General features: G+C 45.6%; 1 protein-coding gene across 2 annotated transcripts; it reads left to right on the top strand.

The window, feature by feature from the left end:
- Nucleotides 1–924: 924 nt before the first annotated feature.
- On the top strand, nt 925–18,562 carry LOC123649154 (E3 ubiquitin-protein ligase TRIM58-like). Of its 2 annotated transcripts, none has more exons than XM_045567083.1 (6): nt 925–1,385; nt 3,716–3,811; nt 6,444–6,674; nt 8,668–8,690; nt 8,787–8,887; nt 15,001–18,562. In XM_045567083.1, the coding sequence occupies exons 1-6, from the start codon at nt 963–965 to the stop codon at nt 15,588–15,590; spliced, it is 1,464 nt and encodes a 487-aa protein (XP_045423039.1). In that variant the 5' UTR covers nt 925–962; the 3' UTR covers nt 15,591–18,562. The 2 variants fall into 2 exon arrangements, with proteins under 2 accessions (XP_045423039.1, XP_045423038.1); XM_045567082.1 differs by having other exon boundaries at nt 8,763–8,887.
- Nucleotides 18,563–18,976: the final 414 nt, after the last annotated feature.

Here is an 18,976-nt window from a genome sequence, read left to right as displayed (position 1 = left end):
GGGACTCCTCCACTGTCTGGATGACCTTAATGACCTCCCTGTACTCATCCTGATTCGGCCTCCTCTCGGGGGAACTGACATCCCCTCTGTGCAATCATCTCGCTGCCGGCTCAGCCTCCCCCACCCACAGGTGCAGCGTTGATAGGCTAAGCTTGGATTGTTCCTTCTAATGAGTACCTTCGTCTACAGCTTCCTCAGCTCCAAGATATGCTCTGCGACAGGAATAACACACGTGTATGTGTCACAGGGCTCTCACTGAACTGGGACGGATATTGACATAAATATTTGGAAGTGACGCTGGGCTGTACACGTGTCACTATTATACACGCACCTGTGCAGCTGTCTCCCCACCGGCGGTGTCACATTTCTTTCTTTTCTTTTCTTTTTTTTTTATTTCAGCATATTACGGAGGTACAAAAGTTTAGGTTACGTATATTGCCCTTGGCCCCCCCACCCCCGCCCGCGAGTCAGAGCTTCAAGCGTGTCCATCCCCTAGACGGTGCGCATCGCACTCATGAGCCAATTCATGTACAATAGAAAACATCGTTTGGAAAAAAAGAATTTTCTGAAAAATGATGATGCCGCATAAAAATTTTTAAAAATAATGATTATGCCATGAGAAGATCACGGGGCGGTTCAGCACATAACGGAAGGAAGGAGCTCAGGAATTCCCCAGATCCACTGACAGTGAAACTAGGAGACTGGGGGCCCCTTTGAGGCGCACAGCGAGGGACCGGGTAGAAATGCCCTTTTCTGCGAGGTGAGGTCAATGGTGTGAACGTCGTCCTCTCAGTCAAGTGCCTGCGTTGTGACTTTTCGCAGGGCGTGGCTGCTTTGAACTCCTGAACCCCCGCCAGCGGTCACACCCTCCAGGCACCGGCTTCCCGGAGGCCGCCGCCCCTCTGCGCCAGCCAGCGGGCCAGAGCGCCGCTATCCGCGGGCCCAGGCGAGGCCGGGCGGCCATGGCCGCGGGGGCGCCCGGGCAGCGGCTGCGCGAGGAGGCCAGGTGCCCCGTGTGCCTGGACTTCCTGCAGGACCCGGTCAGCGTGGACTGCGGCCACAGTTTCTGCCGCGGGTGCGTCTCGGAGCTGTGCGCCAGGGCGGAGGGCGCGCAGGGCGGCGTCCACGCGTGTCCGCAGTGCCGGGCGCCCTTCCGGCCCGCGGGGTTCCGGCCCAACCCGCAGCTGGGCAGCCTGGTGGACGGCGTGCGGCGGCTGGGGCTGGGCGCGGGGCCCGCGGGGGCGCGCCGGTGCGCGCGGCACGGCGAGGACCTGAGCCGCTTCTGCGAGGAGGACCAGGCGGCGCTGTGCCGGGTCTGTGACACCTCCCCGGAGCACAGGAGCCACCGCACGGCGCCGCTGCAGGAGGCCGCCAGGAGCCACCAGGTGAGAGCCAGGCGCTGCGAGCTCCTGTGGCAGGGCGCGCCTGGAGAGGCCCCGTTCCGGGTCTGGAAATGCTGCCCTGACAGATGAGCAAGCCGAGCAAGAGATGTTAAGTGACCTGCCCAGAGCCCAGTGATACCACCCAGGTCTCCCGAATGACTCCTGTCTCCCCCTGCCCTCCGCCTTCCCCACCCCTCCCTCACAGCTCACACTCGGGTCGGGGTCTCTGCTCTGCTCCTGCTAACCTTCTTTGGGGCCCCTGCTCGGAAGCCCAAGGGCACTCATTATTTTAGGCTGTCCCCCTCTCCCCTGAAGCCTTTCCTGGTCCTTTAATTCGTGCTGGTCTTACTTTTCCTGATACTGGCTATCTGGTTCTCACAGCCGGAGCTCTGCTGGGGAGGGCTGTGTGCCTCGCTTGATTCTTGGTGACACTTGCACATCTTTATTGTAAACTTTATGTAATAATTCTTATTTGTACAATGTTTTCCTCTTGCATAGTGTTTGACTCTGTGTTAATTAGTACTGTCACCAAAACACCCCTAAGGTTTGGGCATTTCTTAAGAGTAGCACCGGTGGGGCCTGCGTTCTGACACCTTTAAGGCTGTCTGCAGGCTTGTGTCCCCTGAGGTAGGAATGGGGTAGCACACAGTCCACTGTCTATTCAACAAATATTTGGGAACCTTTGCTTTGACCATCCTCAATGAAGAGGTGTACTGGAGCATTTGGCCCCCAAAGTGGCAACTGCGGAGCTCTGTGTGTAGAATTCTTCCTTCACCAGCGTGCCCTTCACAAGTTCTTGCATGTTCCTAGCACATTTAAATTTCCAACATCTAGAACAGTTACTAGCACAAAGTCAAAGTCATGTTTAAGCTACTGACATATTTAATAAAAGAATTATCACACTGTGATATAGTGCAAATGCTAGCTTTCTTAAAGTATTGACTTATTTAGTCTGACTGTTTTAAGTTAAGATTTGGGATAATTTCCCCTCAACTTCTCTCTGGGTCTATCTGGAAATCTCTCTCTTGGCTTTTCTTCTTGATTTTGGTTGTCATCTACAAAATTCAGGGACTCTGTACTTTCTAGCTAGACTTTTACAGTATGTTCTTGCCCCACCCCCTTTTTAAACCCAGAAAGTACCATGTGGACCATGGCTAGTGTAATATTTCTAAAGACATTCTCTGTATTTTCAGTAGTTCTTCAATTAAATACCAAGTAAATATCATCTAAACTCCTGAGCCTATCAGTCAAGACTTTCTAGGGCCTTAAGTTGTTTCTACAGCTCTTGTCCTAACCAGTCATGAGATCCAGCAAAATTAGCCAAGTCACTGTTGTCACCAAACACAGCACACTTTTTTTCATCTCCTTGCTTTTGGTCACAGTTTCTTTGGTCTGAGGGAGATTTTCTTCATCTACAAGTGTCAAAGTACTCTGTTCTTTGTAAACACCAAAACAAATGTCAGTTTCCCCACCTTGTCAAATGCCATCATGAATTCTGTTGTTATTTTATGCATAGCATTATACTATTCTTTTAAAAACAATTGATGTGTAGCTACGAATAACTTTGGGAATAGAATTTTTTTAATTAAAAGCCTGTTTATGTGTGTATCCTTGTGGATATTCTCTATGAATAAAATACACATACTTACCTCTAGCAAGGTTCCTATTGTTGAAGGGAGATTTAGTTTTTGTTGTATTGTATTTTTACTCATTGTAAGACTTACAACTTACTCTACTTTTTCCCATTTAAAATATGTTAACCTACGAGGTTTCTTCTGGCCCAGGGATAGACTACTAATACTACTAATTTTAAATCGCCTTCTTTTCATAAGTAATAAATAATTTTGAGTAGTCAAAATATAGAGAGATCCAAGAAATAGCATCTCTCTTCAACCTAGCACCAACAGACAACATTTCTTCTAATAACATTTTCACATACCTCTACCTGGTTTTTATATATTTGTTACAAGTACATTTTTTCTAAAATTAGTGTTAAGTTTTATAAGATATACTTGTTTATTTGACATTATTATTGTATCTCTTCTCATTAAATATTCTGGAAGACCTTATTTTAATTATTAATACATCCAGTTAATATATTTTTTATCACTCCCCTATTTTTAACATCTTGGTTAATTACACTTACAATATTATAAGTAATGCTGCAATGAGCAATGTTAGATAAATCTTTGATTGTATCTGGTATTAAAACACATTTATCTTATTGAGGTCAAATAAGGAATGTTTTAGGTGATCTTACTTCCTCACACGTCTGGGATACATTTGGTACTGAGAGGGTATCTGTAACAGTTTTGGCACATCTTCCCAAACAGGTAAAGCTCCAGCTGGCTCTGGAACTTGTGAGAAAAGAACTAGAAGAGGCTTTGGCTCAAGAGGCCAGTGTGAGGAAGCAGACTGTCATTTGGAAGGTACGAGAATATTGGGGCTTCAAGACATCTGCCGTCTGAAGGGTGCAAATTGGGGTCATTAAGTCATTCTTCCACCATCCTCCATTCCCCAGTGCTTTTGCTCCTTCTACACAGTTGCTCAAGAAACACATCTCAGTGCCTTCCTGGGTCAGGCCATCCCATTATATGGTTTGTTTTTATCCTGTTTACCTCTGTTGGTACCACCCAATGCAAATTATAAATAAATAGCTTTACTAGCGTGATCATACTGTGAAACCCACTGCAGTGTTCCTATCACCTAGAACAGTCTTGTACTATCACTACTAGTTTAAAAAATATTTGGTAGACAAATTAATGACTATTTCACAACTTTATAACAGGTGATTTGTAGCTAATAATGATGATCTTATATACAGGAAGATGATCCGAACCTTCAGCCTCTTTTGGTCATCCATACACATACTCTCTTTTCTCTGCACCTCACCAGCTCTTTTATTTCTCATACTCTTTTTATTTACACACACATACAACCTGCGGTGATTTTGCACCCCTCTCCAAGAGACATTTTGCACACCTGGGATTTTTTTTATTTCTTGTTTTTTCAGACAATGTCTCACTCTGTTGCCCAGGCTGGAGTGCAGAGGTGCAGTCATAACTCATTGCAGCCTTGAACTCCTGGGCACAAGTGATCCTCCCGCCTCAGCCTCCTGAGTAATTGGTACAACAGGCAGGCACCACCACACCCAGCTGTTTTTTTTTTTTTTTTGTAGAAATGGGGTGTCGCTTTGTTGCACAGGCTGTTATCAAACTCCCAGCCTCAAGCAGTACTCCTGCCTTGGCCTCTCAAACTGTTCGGATTACGGGCATGGTCACCTGGCCTAGAAATATCTTTTTATTGTCACAACTGGTGGTGGCTGAGGGGTGTAGTGTGATACTGCCATCTGGAAGGCCAGGAATGCCACTAAGCACCCTGCAATGCATGAGACAGTCCCCACACCTCACAAGAAACAATTATCTCGTCAAAATGTTAATTGCGTCAAGATTCAGATATAGTTTCAACTGTGTATAGAAACTATGTGTATAGTTCTATACATTTATACAGTGTATTATTTAATATGACATGTAAGACATATTTTATAAAATATTCCTGTTCTCTCTCCTTCTCCAAATAACCCTTCTTCTCTGGTCATTCTGTATATTTTTCCAATTCTTTCCTTTTTGTTGAAAATTTAGTCTTTTACTCTATTCTCAGACATATATCTCCATTAAGACCATTTTTGCTATACTTTTTCTGGGCTAAGTCCTATCCTTTCCTATCACTCTGTGTATTATAGGTACAGTGAAATATTGATTGATAATTTTGTTGTTTCAAGCTAATAATCTAAGTCTATTGCTTTCAATCCTGGGGTATTTACCATCAAGAATGTGTGAACATGTGTGCCAAATGCAGCAAGCGCGGGATTGATAAAAATGAACTCTGAATTCAAAAAAAAAAGAAAAAAAACCCTTTTTTGTATACCTGTGGATATAATCGTAGTGCTCAGGAGGGTGGTGCGAAAGGAAGATGAACCGCAAGCAAATCGCCTCCCACCGCTCCATCCTCGTGCCACGCACGTCGCTGCGCTCTCCCTCGGGCTGAGAGGTTTGCCCCACTCCTCAGCAGCACAGCTCCCGAGTGGGGCGAGTTGCTCACACTTCCATGAGTTCGACCTTTGGGAATCAAAATGCGAAATGCAGAGCTGGCTGATATTAGAAAGAAGCCGGGATCGGGTGAATCTAGTGATATAGAAAATGACAGAAGGAAGTAGAGATGGAAAATTGGGAGGAGTTGAGTCTTATGGGATCATTAGAGTTTTGCCTTTTAGTCAAACCAAGAAGTTACGCTGTTTAAAAACAGGGCGGAGGATCCAAGGTGTAGGTGCTTTGGGAGGACGATTTGCCTCTGGTACTCAGTGTAAAGTTAGTGTCCTACGTGCTCAAGAGAACAAAATGCAGATATGATAAGCCTGTGCAAAGTACATTCCTTAGGCTGTTTGTTCACAGATTGTAAACGTGAGATTTGGACAGAAATCAGGATCGAGCGGCCTGAGGATGACTAAGTTCTTTGCTGGCTTTCTAAGGAACATGAGGCTCACGGTGGGTTCACGATCACCACGTTGTGAAAGAGCCTTCGTGTTCTCTGATCTCTACGCCCCTTTTTATTCATATTTATGAATCTAGGTGTCTCTAATCTCTTCATAATTTAATTGTTTCTAGTGACTAATCTAATAGTAAATAGTACCTTCCCTTGTGGGACTCTGTGCTAGTCACTGTTCTCAGCAGTTTAATAGATATTTGCTAATAGTTCTAATCCACAGATTCCTCTTTTCCCCACATTTCATGCATGGTACTGAAACTGAATATAAAAGTGCCTTGCCCCCAAGCCTACGGCAAACGGGAGCCCAAGCCCAACAGTCTTTCTCAAAGGCTAGGTTTGAAAGCTCCGCCAGGCTACTTCTCATAGGAGTGTGTTGTTAGAATGCAGCCAATCAGTCCTCAGAGTTATGGGGCCAGGGGGACTCCAGACATTGCCTTCTCCAGCGTCCCAGAGGCGAAGGCAGGAGGCCCAGGCACTGCGCCCCAAGTGCCTGTGACGTCCCCTGTGTCCCTCCAGGAGAAGGTGGAAATGCAGAGGCAGCGCTTCAGGTTGGAGTTTGAGAAGCATCGCGGCTTTCTGGCCCTGGAGGAGCAGCTGCAGCTGAGGCAGCTGGCGGAGGAGGAGCGAGCCGCCCTGCAGAGGCTGCGGGAGAGCAAGAGGCGGCTGGGCCAGCACAGTCAGGCCCTGAGGGAGCTGGCGGAGGAGCTGGAGGACAGGTGCCGGCGCCCAGCCCTGGGTCTGCTGGAGGTGAGGCCGGGTGGCAGAAGGGCAGGCAGATGTGAGACTGAGGGCACAGAGACAAGGACGGTGGCTCTCAGAGACAGACACTTAGGCCTTTGTGTTCTTTAGGAAAATGGCATCCTAGAATTTACTCAGGAGGCATCTTAATCCTAAATCCTAGCGTCAGAATCATAAGGGAGTCTAGAGAATTGTGTAATTTGCACTAAAGACAGAAAAAATTAAAAAATTAAAATTTATGTAATGATTTATGGACACTTAAGCAGCGAGGAGGACAAGCTACACTATGCTGGCTGAGAAGCGCTTCTTAAAACCTCACAGTCTGTCAGTGACCACATTGCTGTTTTCAGCGACAATCAGCACAGGCAGACTCGGGTAACCCATGGCAGGGTAAACAGCCAAAGGTGTGAATGCTGCTGCAAATTGCCCAGCTGGAAATTGGCACATTCAGCTGCAGGCAACACTGCCTGGCCCCTGCTGAGGAGGGATTAAGTGGGCTCCCAAGCAGCTTGCTCCCAGGCTGCTGGGGATTGAAGAGCAGAAAGACAAGTAACAGGTGAAAGGAAATGTTTGCTTTTGTCCTCCCTGAAGACACACTATCCCAGGTGAAGAAGGAAAGCCCTGTTTGCTGATGGGTGCGCGTTGTCATTGCACAGCTACCTGCAGCGGGGTTTCACCTGGGCACAATTCTTTCTGTCTCACCCCCTCACCTTATTCAGGGAAGTCTGAGCTAAGTTACTTGTGCTAACGGCAGACCCACTGATTCTATCCTGTCTGACTTAGTCTAGACACTGAATGTGCCACGACTGTAAACAATCCTATTAACTATCTATAATATTTATATCTAAACACTGCTGGTTACACAGTGGGGATCATTAAATGAATGAATTTACAAAGCATTTCAATTTAATTTGTCTCCTTTTACCATCAAAACATCTATGATAAGCAAAACTTGTTTTTATTCCGTTATTGGCATTGTTATCATCATTGCTAGCCTCATTCCTTGCAAGCAAACTCGGGGTCAGAAAGGAATTAATTTCTGAGTAGCAGACAGCAAATAAACACAGAACGTTGACATTTTCAGTAATAACAGTTATTGCCTTACCTTGACGAGTTTCACATAACTTATTTATGTTTAGCGTTTCTTAGCGCCAAATAAATGTTAAAATAATTGTTAATACCAATCTTAGGGAGAATATATTCTTAAGTAATCTATATTTATTTTTAAGCTGCCATTTCCCTTTCCTCCCCAGTCCCAGTAAGCTACATTTTACCCCCATGGCCAAGACCAAGGCCTGTCCTTTCTGTAGAGGTTAAGGAGAATTATTTCCATACTTTTATGCTCTGTCAGCATCAAGCAGACTGGTGACTATTTTTTTGGAGGAGAGGGGAAAAGTTTCCTAGGTATGTTTATTTATTAATAAATGTACATTTATTTAATAATCTACTTTGAGATAAAATGTTGCTAGCTATTAATGACTTCCTTTTTTATCTACTTAGGTAACCTACTCATATGAGTAGCTCTACTGTGTCAGTTCAAAGAATTAGGGATCTGGGGTTCTATAATGACATTGAGGAAAATATTTTATGTCTATACCTATCCCTATTCCTTACATAAATTCTGCAAATATTTAGGATCTACTTTTACCCAAATTCCATCTGTGTTAGGTGCAGAATGTAGCTCTGTTAAAATAATCCAGGTGCCAGAATTACCAATTCAAAAAATAATTAACATTGAATTAATTATGGGAATTAATCTAAACTTTGTGTAGTCTAATTCATTTCTAATTATTACTGATTCTGTTATTTCAGAATCTTGAAAAAATTAAATGACAGCCTGTTTTTGTCTTTAATGAAAAGAGATTAATCATCTCCTATAGTTTAATTATTAATTATTTCCAATAATTCCTAAAGAAATTTTCATGGTGTGTCCCCAGTCTAACTGTCAAAATCAACTGCAAGGTCTAACTCCCACCTGGTTGTGTTTCCCTTTCACTTTCAGGGTGTGAGAGGAGCCTTGGACAGGTATGTTTCCTTTCTGAATCAGTGAAGGGATCGGGCGAGGTGGAGGAGGATGGTGGGTAACCCTACTGACAGCCGATGGCTCTGTGCCTGTCTCAGAAGTAAGGCTGTCACCCGGCGGGAACCAGAGACCGTCCCCCTGGAGCTGAAGACAGTGTGTCGCGTCCCCGGGATGAGGGAAATGTTGAAGAAGTTCCAAGGTGGGTTGCGTCTCAGGGCTTGGGGCGCTGTGATGCCTGGGGTCTGGCTGGTATTGCAGGTTGTTCCGTGCAGGGCAGGCTGTAGTGACAGACAGAACCCAAAGTCTTCATGGCCACAATCAGCAGAGATTCTTTTGAGAGTGTGCTAGGGGTTTGTTATGAGATTGTGGGAACTGGCATGTGGGGACTTTCCTGTCCTATCTTAACGGAGCTTCGCCTCCTTCCTGGTGCTGGGAGCCATGGGAAAGGGGAGGGTATGTCAACCTGAAATGAAGTAATTGGAAGAATCGGAACCCAGTTTTAAGGAAATTATTCAAGTAAAAAGGTGGGAATAGCCACCTGGACACACAGACTCCAGAGAAATGGCGGTCAGTGCTCCAAAGTTAAAAGTTAAGGTCTTGCTTATATAGGCAGAAAACAAAAGAAATTTAGTAGCATTATAATATTTTCTACGCAAGACTCAGTGTCGTATAGAAAACATCATGAGTTACAACAATTTAATTAATTACAGCGTGTTTTAATTTCAAAGACTGCATTTCACATTTCATCTTAGACAATGTGACAGTCATGGCGTGTTTGTGTGAGAGAGGAAAGGAGGAAGTCACGCTATAGTGAAGACCAACAGTGCAGAGGGAACGCGCTTCCCTGATGCCCTTTACTCTTTGAAACCTTTTGCCAGCCGCTGTTAGTAAGGAAGAAGACTAATCTCTAGTCAGAGAAACGAAGGTTACAGCTGCCTGTCACGAGACTCAGGCCCCATAATCACATTCCTTTGTGGCTCAAATAATGGAAAGTTCCAGAAGCTTAGATTTGAACTGCTTGCTGTCATGGTTACGAAAGAGGTCGGGCAATTCCCTTGCGCAGTCGACACAGCAGGGCGCCTCTGGTCTCCAGAACGTGTGGGGATTTCTCCGCAGCCGCAGCCAGTCAGATCTCCAGCAGACCCTGCAGCCGGGTCCTCCGATTCGGCGGGATTCTGACGCTATTAGCCTGGGGTAGCGTCAGATCTGACAGATTGCGGCCAGGCCCGCATGTCTGCCCCATCCACGGGATGCCAGGCGTAGGCACAGCTTATGACCTGGGCCTCTGACCGACTAGCCGTAAATTGGGGTTCCCATGGCCCTCTCCTTTGGGTTCAATTAACTTGCTACAGCTGCTCACGGAACTCAGGGGAGACACTTATTAAGGCACATTTACTCATTTATTATGAAGGGTGTTGGAGAGGAGTAAGAACAGGCAGATGGGGAGCTGCATAGGGCAAAGGCCTGGGGAAGGGGCGCGGAGCTTCCATGCCCTTTCTGGCCAGGCCACCCTCCAGGCCCCTCCATGTGTTCACCTGCCTGGAAGCTCTCAGCACGCAATCCTTTGGGGTGTTATGGAGCACTATGGTGGCGTGACTGATTGAGCCTTTGGCCGTGGTTTGTCAGCTCCGCCTTCAGCCCTTCTCCTCCCTAGCGGTGCCTGTGGGGGAGACATGTAGGACTGAAAGTTCCAGCCCTCTACTCATGGGCTGGTTCCCCTGGCAACCAGCTCCCCCTGTGAGGCTTTCTAGGCCCCACCCCCACCCAAGCAACCACTGGTCGTCTCATTAGCATACAAAAGACGTTCTTCCTCTAGGGAGAGTCCAAAGGTTTTAGAGCTGTATGTCAGAAAACAGTATATACTCCACAGTGGCACCGCTATGGTGACTCACGGGCTCCCCTTGAAGGCGTGGGTGCTGAACTGGCGCATGTGGCCTCCCTGAGTAGTTCATGGCTGTGCCAAACTCTGAGCTGTGTGCCTAGGTGTAGGGGCCGAGGAAAAACTTACCCTTCACTCCCTGAAGGCTTGCTGAGAATCAACCGACCAAAGGCAAACTAATAGGAGAAAAGGCATACAGAATTTTATTTTAAAATGCAAAGCATGAGGAACTCACAGGGGGATGAAGACTCAATACCACAGTGAGGTACAGATGCTAATAGACCCTTTTGGGGGGAGAATGGGAGATGGGAAAATAGGAATGATACTAGAGGGGTAGTAAATGATTTTTAGGAAATTAAGTGGCCTTGCAGAATGTACAGTGGCCTGGAACAAAGTCTGTTGAGCCCACAGAGCAGACAGTGGTTTGTGACTAAAGTCTGTACAAGTGTGTTGACAGACTTCAGTCTCTCTTCCTACAATGTGAGTTAAATGAATGAAAACTCAGGGAAAGGACCAGTTGTAATTGTTTACTTCTTTGGCAGGTCTGGACTTTAGGCAGGTAAAGGAGTATTAGAGAAAAGGTTCTTCCAGTGTCTGCTGTTCTTCAAAGCCCTTTAATTTAAAATAATCAGCATACCAGGGTGCCATATTTTGGGGGAAAATTCCCCGGTCTCCCTGAGTGGGAGGGTGCACTGTGCCCAGAAGAATGAGGATTGGGATACTGGTGAACAATCCTAAAGAATACTGAGTCACAGACACTCATACATTTGGTTAGAACAATGGGCTTGCAAGTGGAGTTCATTTTTTATTAGCTGTGATATGAGTAACATCAGTTCCAGTAAATTTCCATTTCCATATTTATAAAATGATAAAACAATATATTATTTAGAGGACTAAATTAAACGTATTTGAAACCCCCCCACCCCCTACATTACTCAATATGAAAATATTGCAAAGTTATCATTTAATGAGAAGTTTGGTATAATTTATTGGCTACCAATTTAATGAGTTGCTTGAATTCATAAATCAATAAAGCCAAACATATTCAATCAATGATTTGTATGTAGGAATAACTAGTGTAATAAATGAGTCTGTTCAGTCTTATGTTCTTTAAAACAGTATATATTTAGTATTTTTTAAATTTCATTTTCAAATCTAATTTATGGCTAGTAATGAAAGCAAATAGTAGCTTCACTGCTTACAGGCAAAGAGTTTCGTCCCATAATGAGAAGCTCTATCTCCATGTGTAATTCAGCATCTGTTCTCATGGGCAGATGAACATATACCAACTGCATGACTTTGTGAAAATCATCATGGCACTCTCGGACTCAGCGACCTCATATTCCCATTTCTTTTTATTTAATGAAATAATTAATAAATCAATTCAACCATTATTTCCATTTTATCACAGCCACTCTTCTAGGCATTGTAATCCATCATTGAACAACCACAACAACAAAAAGTTATGCTACAAATTTAGAGTTTCACATTGCATGTATTTACTTAAGTTAACCAAAATATACAGAATGTAAGAAGATGATATACAATATTGAAGAAAAAAGGAGGGTGACTAGAAGCTCTCATTTGAGTGAGGAGACCAGGAAGGACCTCACCCCGTGAGGAATAGCTCAGCAAACATGTGTGCTGGAGCAGAGCATCCAGGCAGCAGACAGGAGGGCGAGGCCCGCGAGGGAAGGATGCAGACGTGTCCCGGAACTAGGAGGCCGGCAGCGTGAGGGCTCTAGCAGGGTGAGTGTCTGGAGAGTTGGAGAGACCAAGGAAGGCCCAGAAAGGCAGGCCACTGCAAGTGTGCTACTTTATCTCTGGTGAAATAGGAAATTATTGAAAGGCTGTAACTAGAAAAATTGCAGGATTAAACTAGTGTTTTATGAGACTCACTCTGTATGCTTTATTGTGAATAAATTACTGAGGGAGGGGGAGAAGATTGAAGAGGACAATGCCCTTAGGGGCCTTTCTAGTAATTCAATGAGAAATGATTGTGGATTGGAACAGGTGTTCCTACCAGAAGTGCTGAGAAACGGATAGGTTCTTTGTATGTTTTGAAGGCAGAGCTGTAAGACTTGCTGTTGAGTTAGATATGACATGTCAGGGAAAGAGAGAAGCCATGAATGACTCCAAGGCTTTGGATCTCAAGAATTAGCAAAATGAGATTGCCGTTTCCATTGGTGGGGAAAGCTGCAAGGGATGCAGAGGGAGGGGCTGGGTTCTGGGCATGTGGGTGTTGTGGCGAAGGCTGAATATGCAAATGTGGATGCCAGGGAGGCAGATGAATTTCCAAGTATGGAGTTTTGGGAGAAGGTCTATGCATTTGGAATCAGTAAACATGTGAATGGAATTTCATTAAAGCAATGAGCCAGCAAACCCCGGGACACACAGGGAGTGCACTGAGAGAGAGAGAGAGAGAGAGAGAGAAGAGGTCCCAGTCTTGAGACCGTAGGGTTCTCCAGTGGTCGTGGAGGAGGAGGGGACAGCAAAAGGGACCAAGAAGGAGCAGCACGTAGAGAGGGAGGGAAAGCACAGATGACTGGTGCCTGGGGAGAAGGGTGGCTTTCCGGGTAAGTGGATTCTCAAATATTGAGTGCTGTAGAAAAATCATTTAAGATCAACTCTGACAAATGCCTGTCCATCACCATGGAGGTCCCTAGGAAGACGGACGTGGGTACTTTGGTTCCAGTGTGATCATATCAGGACGAGCAGTGGAGTTTGAGAGAGAAAGGGTAGGGGGAGGAATGGGAACTAGACCTTCTCAAAAGCCATTTCACGGATTTCTTTTGCTACAAATGAAGCAGAGAAACGTGCTGGCACAGGAATGCCATGTAAAGATATAACGTCTGTTAAATACACAATTCCAGGGCGCCCTACCTTTCAGTCCTGTTATTTAGTACCTGCAGAGTTTGGGGAAATCCCATAAACTCTTTGCCTCTGAATCCCCAGGTGCGTAAGGTAGGAATGGTCATGGCCGCGGTCAGGGTGGCTGCGCGAGTTCGCATAGATGAAGCACATGCACTGCCTAGGTACACGGCCACTCTGCTTTGAGTATCAATGAAAGTGCACTAGATGTGGTTTAAAGACAAGTAAGACTAGTGGTATTCGTAGTAGCAATAGTAATTGTTACGATATTTAAAAAGCTACATTAATGGATTCACTACTTTTGAATGCTTATACGGAAATAGCCTTAATGTTGTACACCCTCCCTTCTTCACTAAGGTTTCACATCCAGATGTGCGTATTTATTACGTATACGGGTCAGAGGTCACATCAGTCTCCCTGGGACTTTACAGTGTCACTATCAGTTTTTTAACATTATATAACATATTACCACAAACTCAGTGGCTAAAATCATACCCGTTTGTTAGTTCTGAAGATTCGACACCCAGGTGAGATCCGCTGGCCCCTCAGCGTAGGCTTTCCCAAGGCCAAGGTCAGGGTGTGGCCTGGCTAGGCTTCTCTGAAGGGCCTGGGCAAGAATCCGGGCTTATTCAGCTTCTTGGCATGATGCAGCTCCCTGCAGATTGGAGGGCTGAGGTCCCTGTTGTCTTGCTGGGTGATAGCTGAGGCCACTCTCAGCCCTGGATATCAGTCGCCTTTCTGCTCATGTGACATTTCCCTCTTCAAAGCCAGTAATGATGTACCACATCCTAATCTCACTGACGTTTCCTTCTGCCACCACCAAATAGCCAGAGAAATCTTTCTGATTCCCGAGGACCCGTGCCATGAGATCCGGCCCACCCATGTAGTTATAGTCATGAGGCTAACGCCAGAGTGTGAAGGCCATAGGATCCATTTTGGAATTCTGCCACCATGGTCACATAACCTTGAAAGTAGTGGATTTCATATCAGTGGAATTTTCCCATAGATGTTAAGGAAAATAATCCCAAAGGGGTTTATAAATTTTATGTTAAATACACAAGAGCCACCTAAGTGCAACCAGACTTTGGAGATAAGCTGGGCACTGCCTTGCACTCCTGTAGTCCCAGCTACTGGGGGAGCTGAGGCAGGGGGATCCCTTGAGTGCAGGATTTTGAGGCTATAATGTGCCATGATCATGCCTGCAAAGAGTTCCTGCACACCAGCCTGGACAACATAGCAAGACCCCCACCTCTTTTAAAAAATTGCTTTGGATGTAGATGAAAGGAATCTAAATGACTATGCATTTGGCTTGTCGTCATCAGTGGTTATGCTTTTATTGGGGAAATGAATGAGTCTGGATTGTGCAGAGGTAACAGTGCAATACACCAGAAAGCAGTGGTGAATAAGCTCGGTGACCTGCAAGCTGAAACACAGACCTGTCTTCTCTGGGAGCTGTCAGAGAGAGGCGCAGGAGCACCTGTGTGACTGTCCTCCTCACTGGCTTCCTAAGAGTCACCGATCCTTTCCATCCTCTCACGTGTTCCACAACATTCTCTCCACAGTTGACGTGAAGCTGGACCCCGCCACGGCGCATCCCATCCTCCTCTTGACCGCCGACCTGCGCGGCGTGCAGGAAGGAGAACTGTGGAGGGACGTGCCCCGCAACCCCGAGCGATTTGACACGTGGCCCTGTGTCCTGGGTTTGCAGAGCTTCTCATCAGGGAGGCATTACTGGGAGGTGGTCGTGGGGGAAGGAGCAGAGTGGGGTTTAGGTGTCTGTCAGGACACGCTGCCGAGGAAGGGGGAAACCGCGCCGTCTCCCGAGCACGCGGTCTGGGCCCTGTGGCTGCTGAAGGGCGGCGAGTACCTGGTCCTCGGCTCCGCACCCGCGCCTCCTCTCCGGCTGGAACCGCCTCGCCGCATTGGGATTTTCTTGGACTGCGAAGCCGGTGAAATCTCATTTTACAGTGTCTCAAGTGGCTCTTACATCTACACGTTCAACCCAATGTTTTCTGGCTTTCTCCGGCCGTATTTTTTCATCTGTGACATGAATCCTCTTATCTTGCCACCTATGACAGAAGCGGAATCAGGAAATTGGGCCCCCTCGAGTCGTCCTGACGCTGCTTCTCAGGTTGGAGATGATCCTTCCTAGAATTCTGTTCCCGGGGCCCAGGCTCGGCCTGGCAGAGGTTCCCGCAGCGGAGGGAAGGCCGTAAACACGCCGGGTCCCGGCAGGTGCCCCCATGTGGGTGAGCACTGTGTTCCCTGCCCTGTGGAAGGTCCCAGGGGACACAGAGAGCAGCTGTGGAGCACGTGCGTGTGGCGGAACCCTGCAGTGTCATGGCTTTAGAAATGGGCCCATCTCATCTAACTCTATTTGCAGATGACGCCACACGCTTTCTTAATGGCTCTTCCTTCAAATTAATGGCCTCCTATGACACACAGATTTCTATGCCTTCATTACGATTTCTCATTCCTTTTGATACACTTTCACTCCTAGTCTTCCCTATGTTAAGAATCAGAAACGGCAGTTCTTACGCTGGTTCAGAAGGGTCTGATATTATCCCAGCGTCAGACCCGCAATTCTGTTTCTCTTCCTTTTCCTTATTTTCCTTCTCTTTTCGTTCTCTCCCACCTCTGTCTCTGTCTCTCTGTTTCTCTCTCTCTTTCTTGTTGTGATTTTTATGTCTTATTATTTAACCTGTCATTTCCTTCTAAAATAAAATATGGGGAACCATTTCTTCATATATTCACCTTTGCTGTGACTATACTCAGTTACTTTCTAAATTCTCTTTATTCTGGGATGACTTTTTGAGGATTATGAAATTTATTCCTCTGAATCTAATATTAGGGATTTCTGGTCTTTTTCCTTTATCTTTGGCTACGTTATTTTTAATGTAGGGATTTCTCAGAATTTTGAGTCAACTAGTCCTTTGACCTAGACAGTTATTCGTTATAAGTTATTAGTCTCTCTCTCAGTCCCAGCTACTTTTCCCAGTTCCTGTATGTGGAACAGTGACACTGGCCTTACAGAGTTATGGTAAACATTTAAGGGCATAATTGATATTGTTGGTTTAAATTCAACTTTTCTATTTAAATGCAATATAAATGTGATGATGATGATGGTGATGATGATGATGAAATTATAAAATTTAACTTATTTCTAAAGTATATTCCGTAACTTTCCTGCAAACTTTCTTAAAAGCCATTGAAGGCTAACTTTTCTGCCATCATTCTCTGTATCTGTTTCTAATAAATAATTGCAAAACAAATGTTAAAATGCTTACTTACTAAATGCTTCAATGCTAACCAAATATGAATTAATGGCAAAATGCTTAACATTATCCTGATAGTAATCTGCCAAAGGTTTAATCCTCTTCTTTAACTTTTGACTGACATCTTTTACTTACCTTCCAATCATATTATTAATGTAGCTTTCTTTCAAGATTTTTCAATTGTCTGATCATAAGTAAACACTTGCTGTCTCTGTCTCTCATTTTCAAACAGAGGCTATAACACGTCCTTCAACCCTGGTGTTGATATTTTACCGACCACGCATGCTCCAGGCCTCTCTGCTGCATGTCTGGGTGGGGAAATGGGCTTCAGCTCAGCAGTAGATCCCTTCCCCAAGGGGATCCAGAGGGATCGAGTCCCTGGTTTGAGATCCCTCAATCCATGGGGCTCCAGCCATTCCCTGGGGCAAGGAAGCCTGGGTGGGAAGGAGACTCCTACATGTGCCTTTCACTTTCTTCCTAGGATGAGAAGAGAGCCCCAGGGATACCCCATCCCTACCGTGTAACCCGATGTTCAGCACTCCACCGTCCTCCTTCAATCTTGTCATCTCATTGTGCATTTTATTGTGCCTTATGTCAATCATTACACTGATGTCTGCCTTCATCCCTCGCATTCTAAGCTTCATAAAGCTTTGTGCATCTCCTACGATGATCGCTTCTCCTTCCTTTCCAATCCCTAGAAGCTTTCCACCATTCCCTCTGGAATTCTGCATCATTACCTGCAAAATACTCTGAATCTGTACTATTTCCTGACCTTCCCCATCCTTTCTCCTGAATGCTAGTCTTTTCTAGTCAACGATCCGCTTGATATCAAAAGAGATATTTTAAACTCCATGTGCCTATACCTTAACCCTAAATTTCTCACCAAGTCGCCCTTTTACAAGAACAACCAAATCATAGGCCTCTCCGTCTCAGTGGATGGTAACTGCCTTCTAGCCATTGCTTGGGCCAAGCATCGGGCTGACTCCTTTCTCGATCTTACAGCCCACGTCCAGTCCGTCAGCAAACTCTGCCGGCCCCACCTCCAGAACATATCCAGGGTTCGGCCAGCCCTGACCACGCTGCTGCCAGGGCCCTGGTCTGAACTTCTACCCTCCTCCACTGGATACACGTTCACTTCCTGACGGTGGTCCTGGCCGGGCTCCAGCCCTCCCATTTCCATTCACAGCACAGCGATTGGGTGACCCCTTAGCACCCAAGACAGTGGCACCATCTCAGCGACTTCCTGTTCAACTTATAGTCAGAATCTGCACAGTGAACCCTCAGACCCCAGAGTTCTGAACCTCGATCCTGTCTCTGGTTCTCTCCTTCTTCTCTTACTTCTCTGTTCGTTCTGCCTCAGCTGCCCTGGCTTCGTGGGTGCTTTGCACCAAACCAGACACTTGACAGCAGAGGGCCTTTCCCCCACCTACGGCTTCTGCTTGAAATTCCCTTTGCCCTGATGTCCCCTGGCCTCATTCCCTTTCCTCCTTTGTGTCTGCTGGAACCCAGCCTCTCAGTGGGCAGCACGCAGCCCAGCCCCCAGAGCCCACCCAGAGCCACCTTCCCAGTCCGCCTTCCTGGCTAATGGAGGCTCTGTTTCCTCATGCAGTGTGTGCCAACTAGTGGATTACAGTGTTCTCATATTTATTAGGTTTATTTTTATTTATTGATTTTTTGCCTTTTAATGGTAGAATGTAAAGACCATGAGGGGAGGGATTGTTGTCAATCGACAATGGCATGTACATCGACGTATCCCAAGCACCAAAATGTTGGTTTGTGTGTGGTTATCACTCAATGCGTATTTGTTGAATGAACAAATGATTGACTATCTGGAGAGCAGAATTAAATGATGGACCTGAAAGTGTTTTGTGATATTAATATATTGTAGTGATATAATAATAATAATTTTATTATAATTATTTATAACTAGACAACTACTGGCCAACAAAGTTTAATGCCAAGTGCTAAGTGAGTAAAATTGATTTTGGGGTACAGAGGAAATTGGAACAGAGGCTTAGTTTGCTCGGGTGGTGGATTCTATTGATGTGGTAACTTGGCATGTCCAGGCACAGTCCCTTTGAGGCACCTGGGTTTTGATTCCCTGTGACATCACAGTGACACCTTTGAATTACGCCTTGGCTCATACTCACTCCATAGGTCATGTCTCTATCTTGTACTCACTAGGAATGTGGGGACCTTTATATATAAACTTATATGGACTGAAACCTTTTTTTCAAAAAAATTGACTTTCATTTTTTTTTTC

Source organism: Lemur catta, chromosome 13 (assembly GCF_020740605.2).
Source record: "Lemur catta isolate mLemCat1 chromosome 13, mLemCat1.pri, whole genome shotgun sequence".
Classification (NCBI taxonomy): Eukaryota; Metazoa; Chordata; class Mammalia; order Primates; family Lemuridae; genus Lemur; species Lemur catta.
This window is presented reverse-complemented; position numbering and strand designations above follow the sequence as displayed.

Coding starts and splice junctions, on each gene's coding strand:
- LOC123649154 (XM_045567082.1), top strand. CDS start 963: ATGGCCGCGGGGGCGCCCGGGCAGCGGCTGCGCGAGGAGGCCAGGTGC. Junction 1,386..3,715: donor AGGCCGCCAGGAGCCACCAG/GTGAGAGCCAGG, acceptor CTTCCCAAACAG/GTAAAGCTCCAGCTGGCTCT. Junction 3,812..6,443: donor AGCAGACTGTCATTTGGAAG/GTACGAGAATAT, acceptor GTGTCCCTCCAG/GAGAAGGTGGAAATGCAGAG.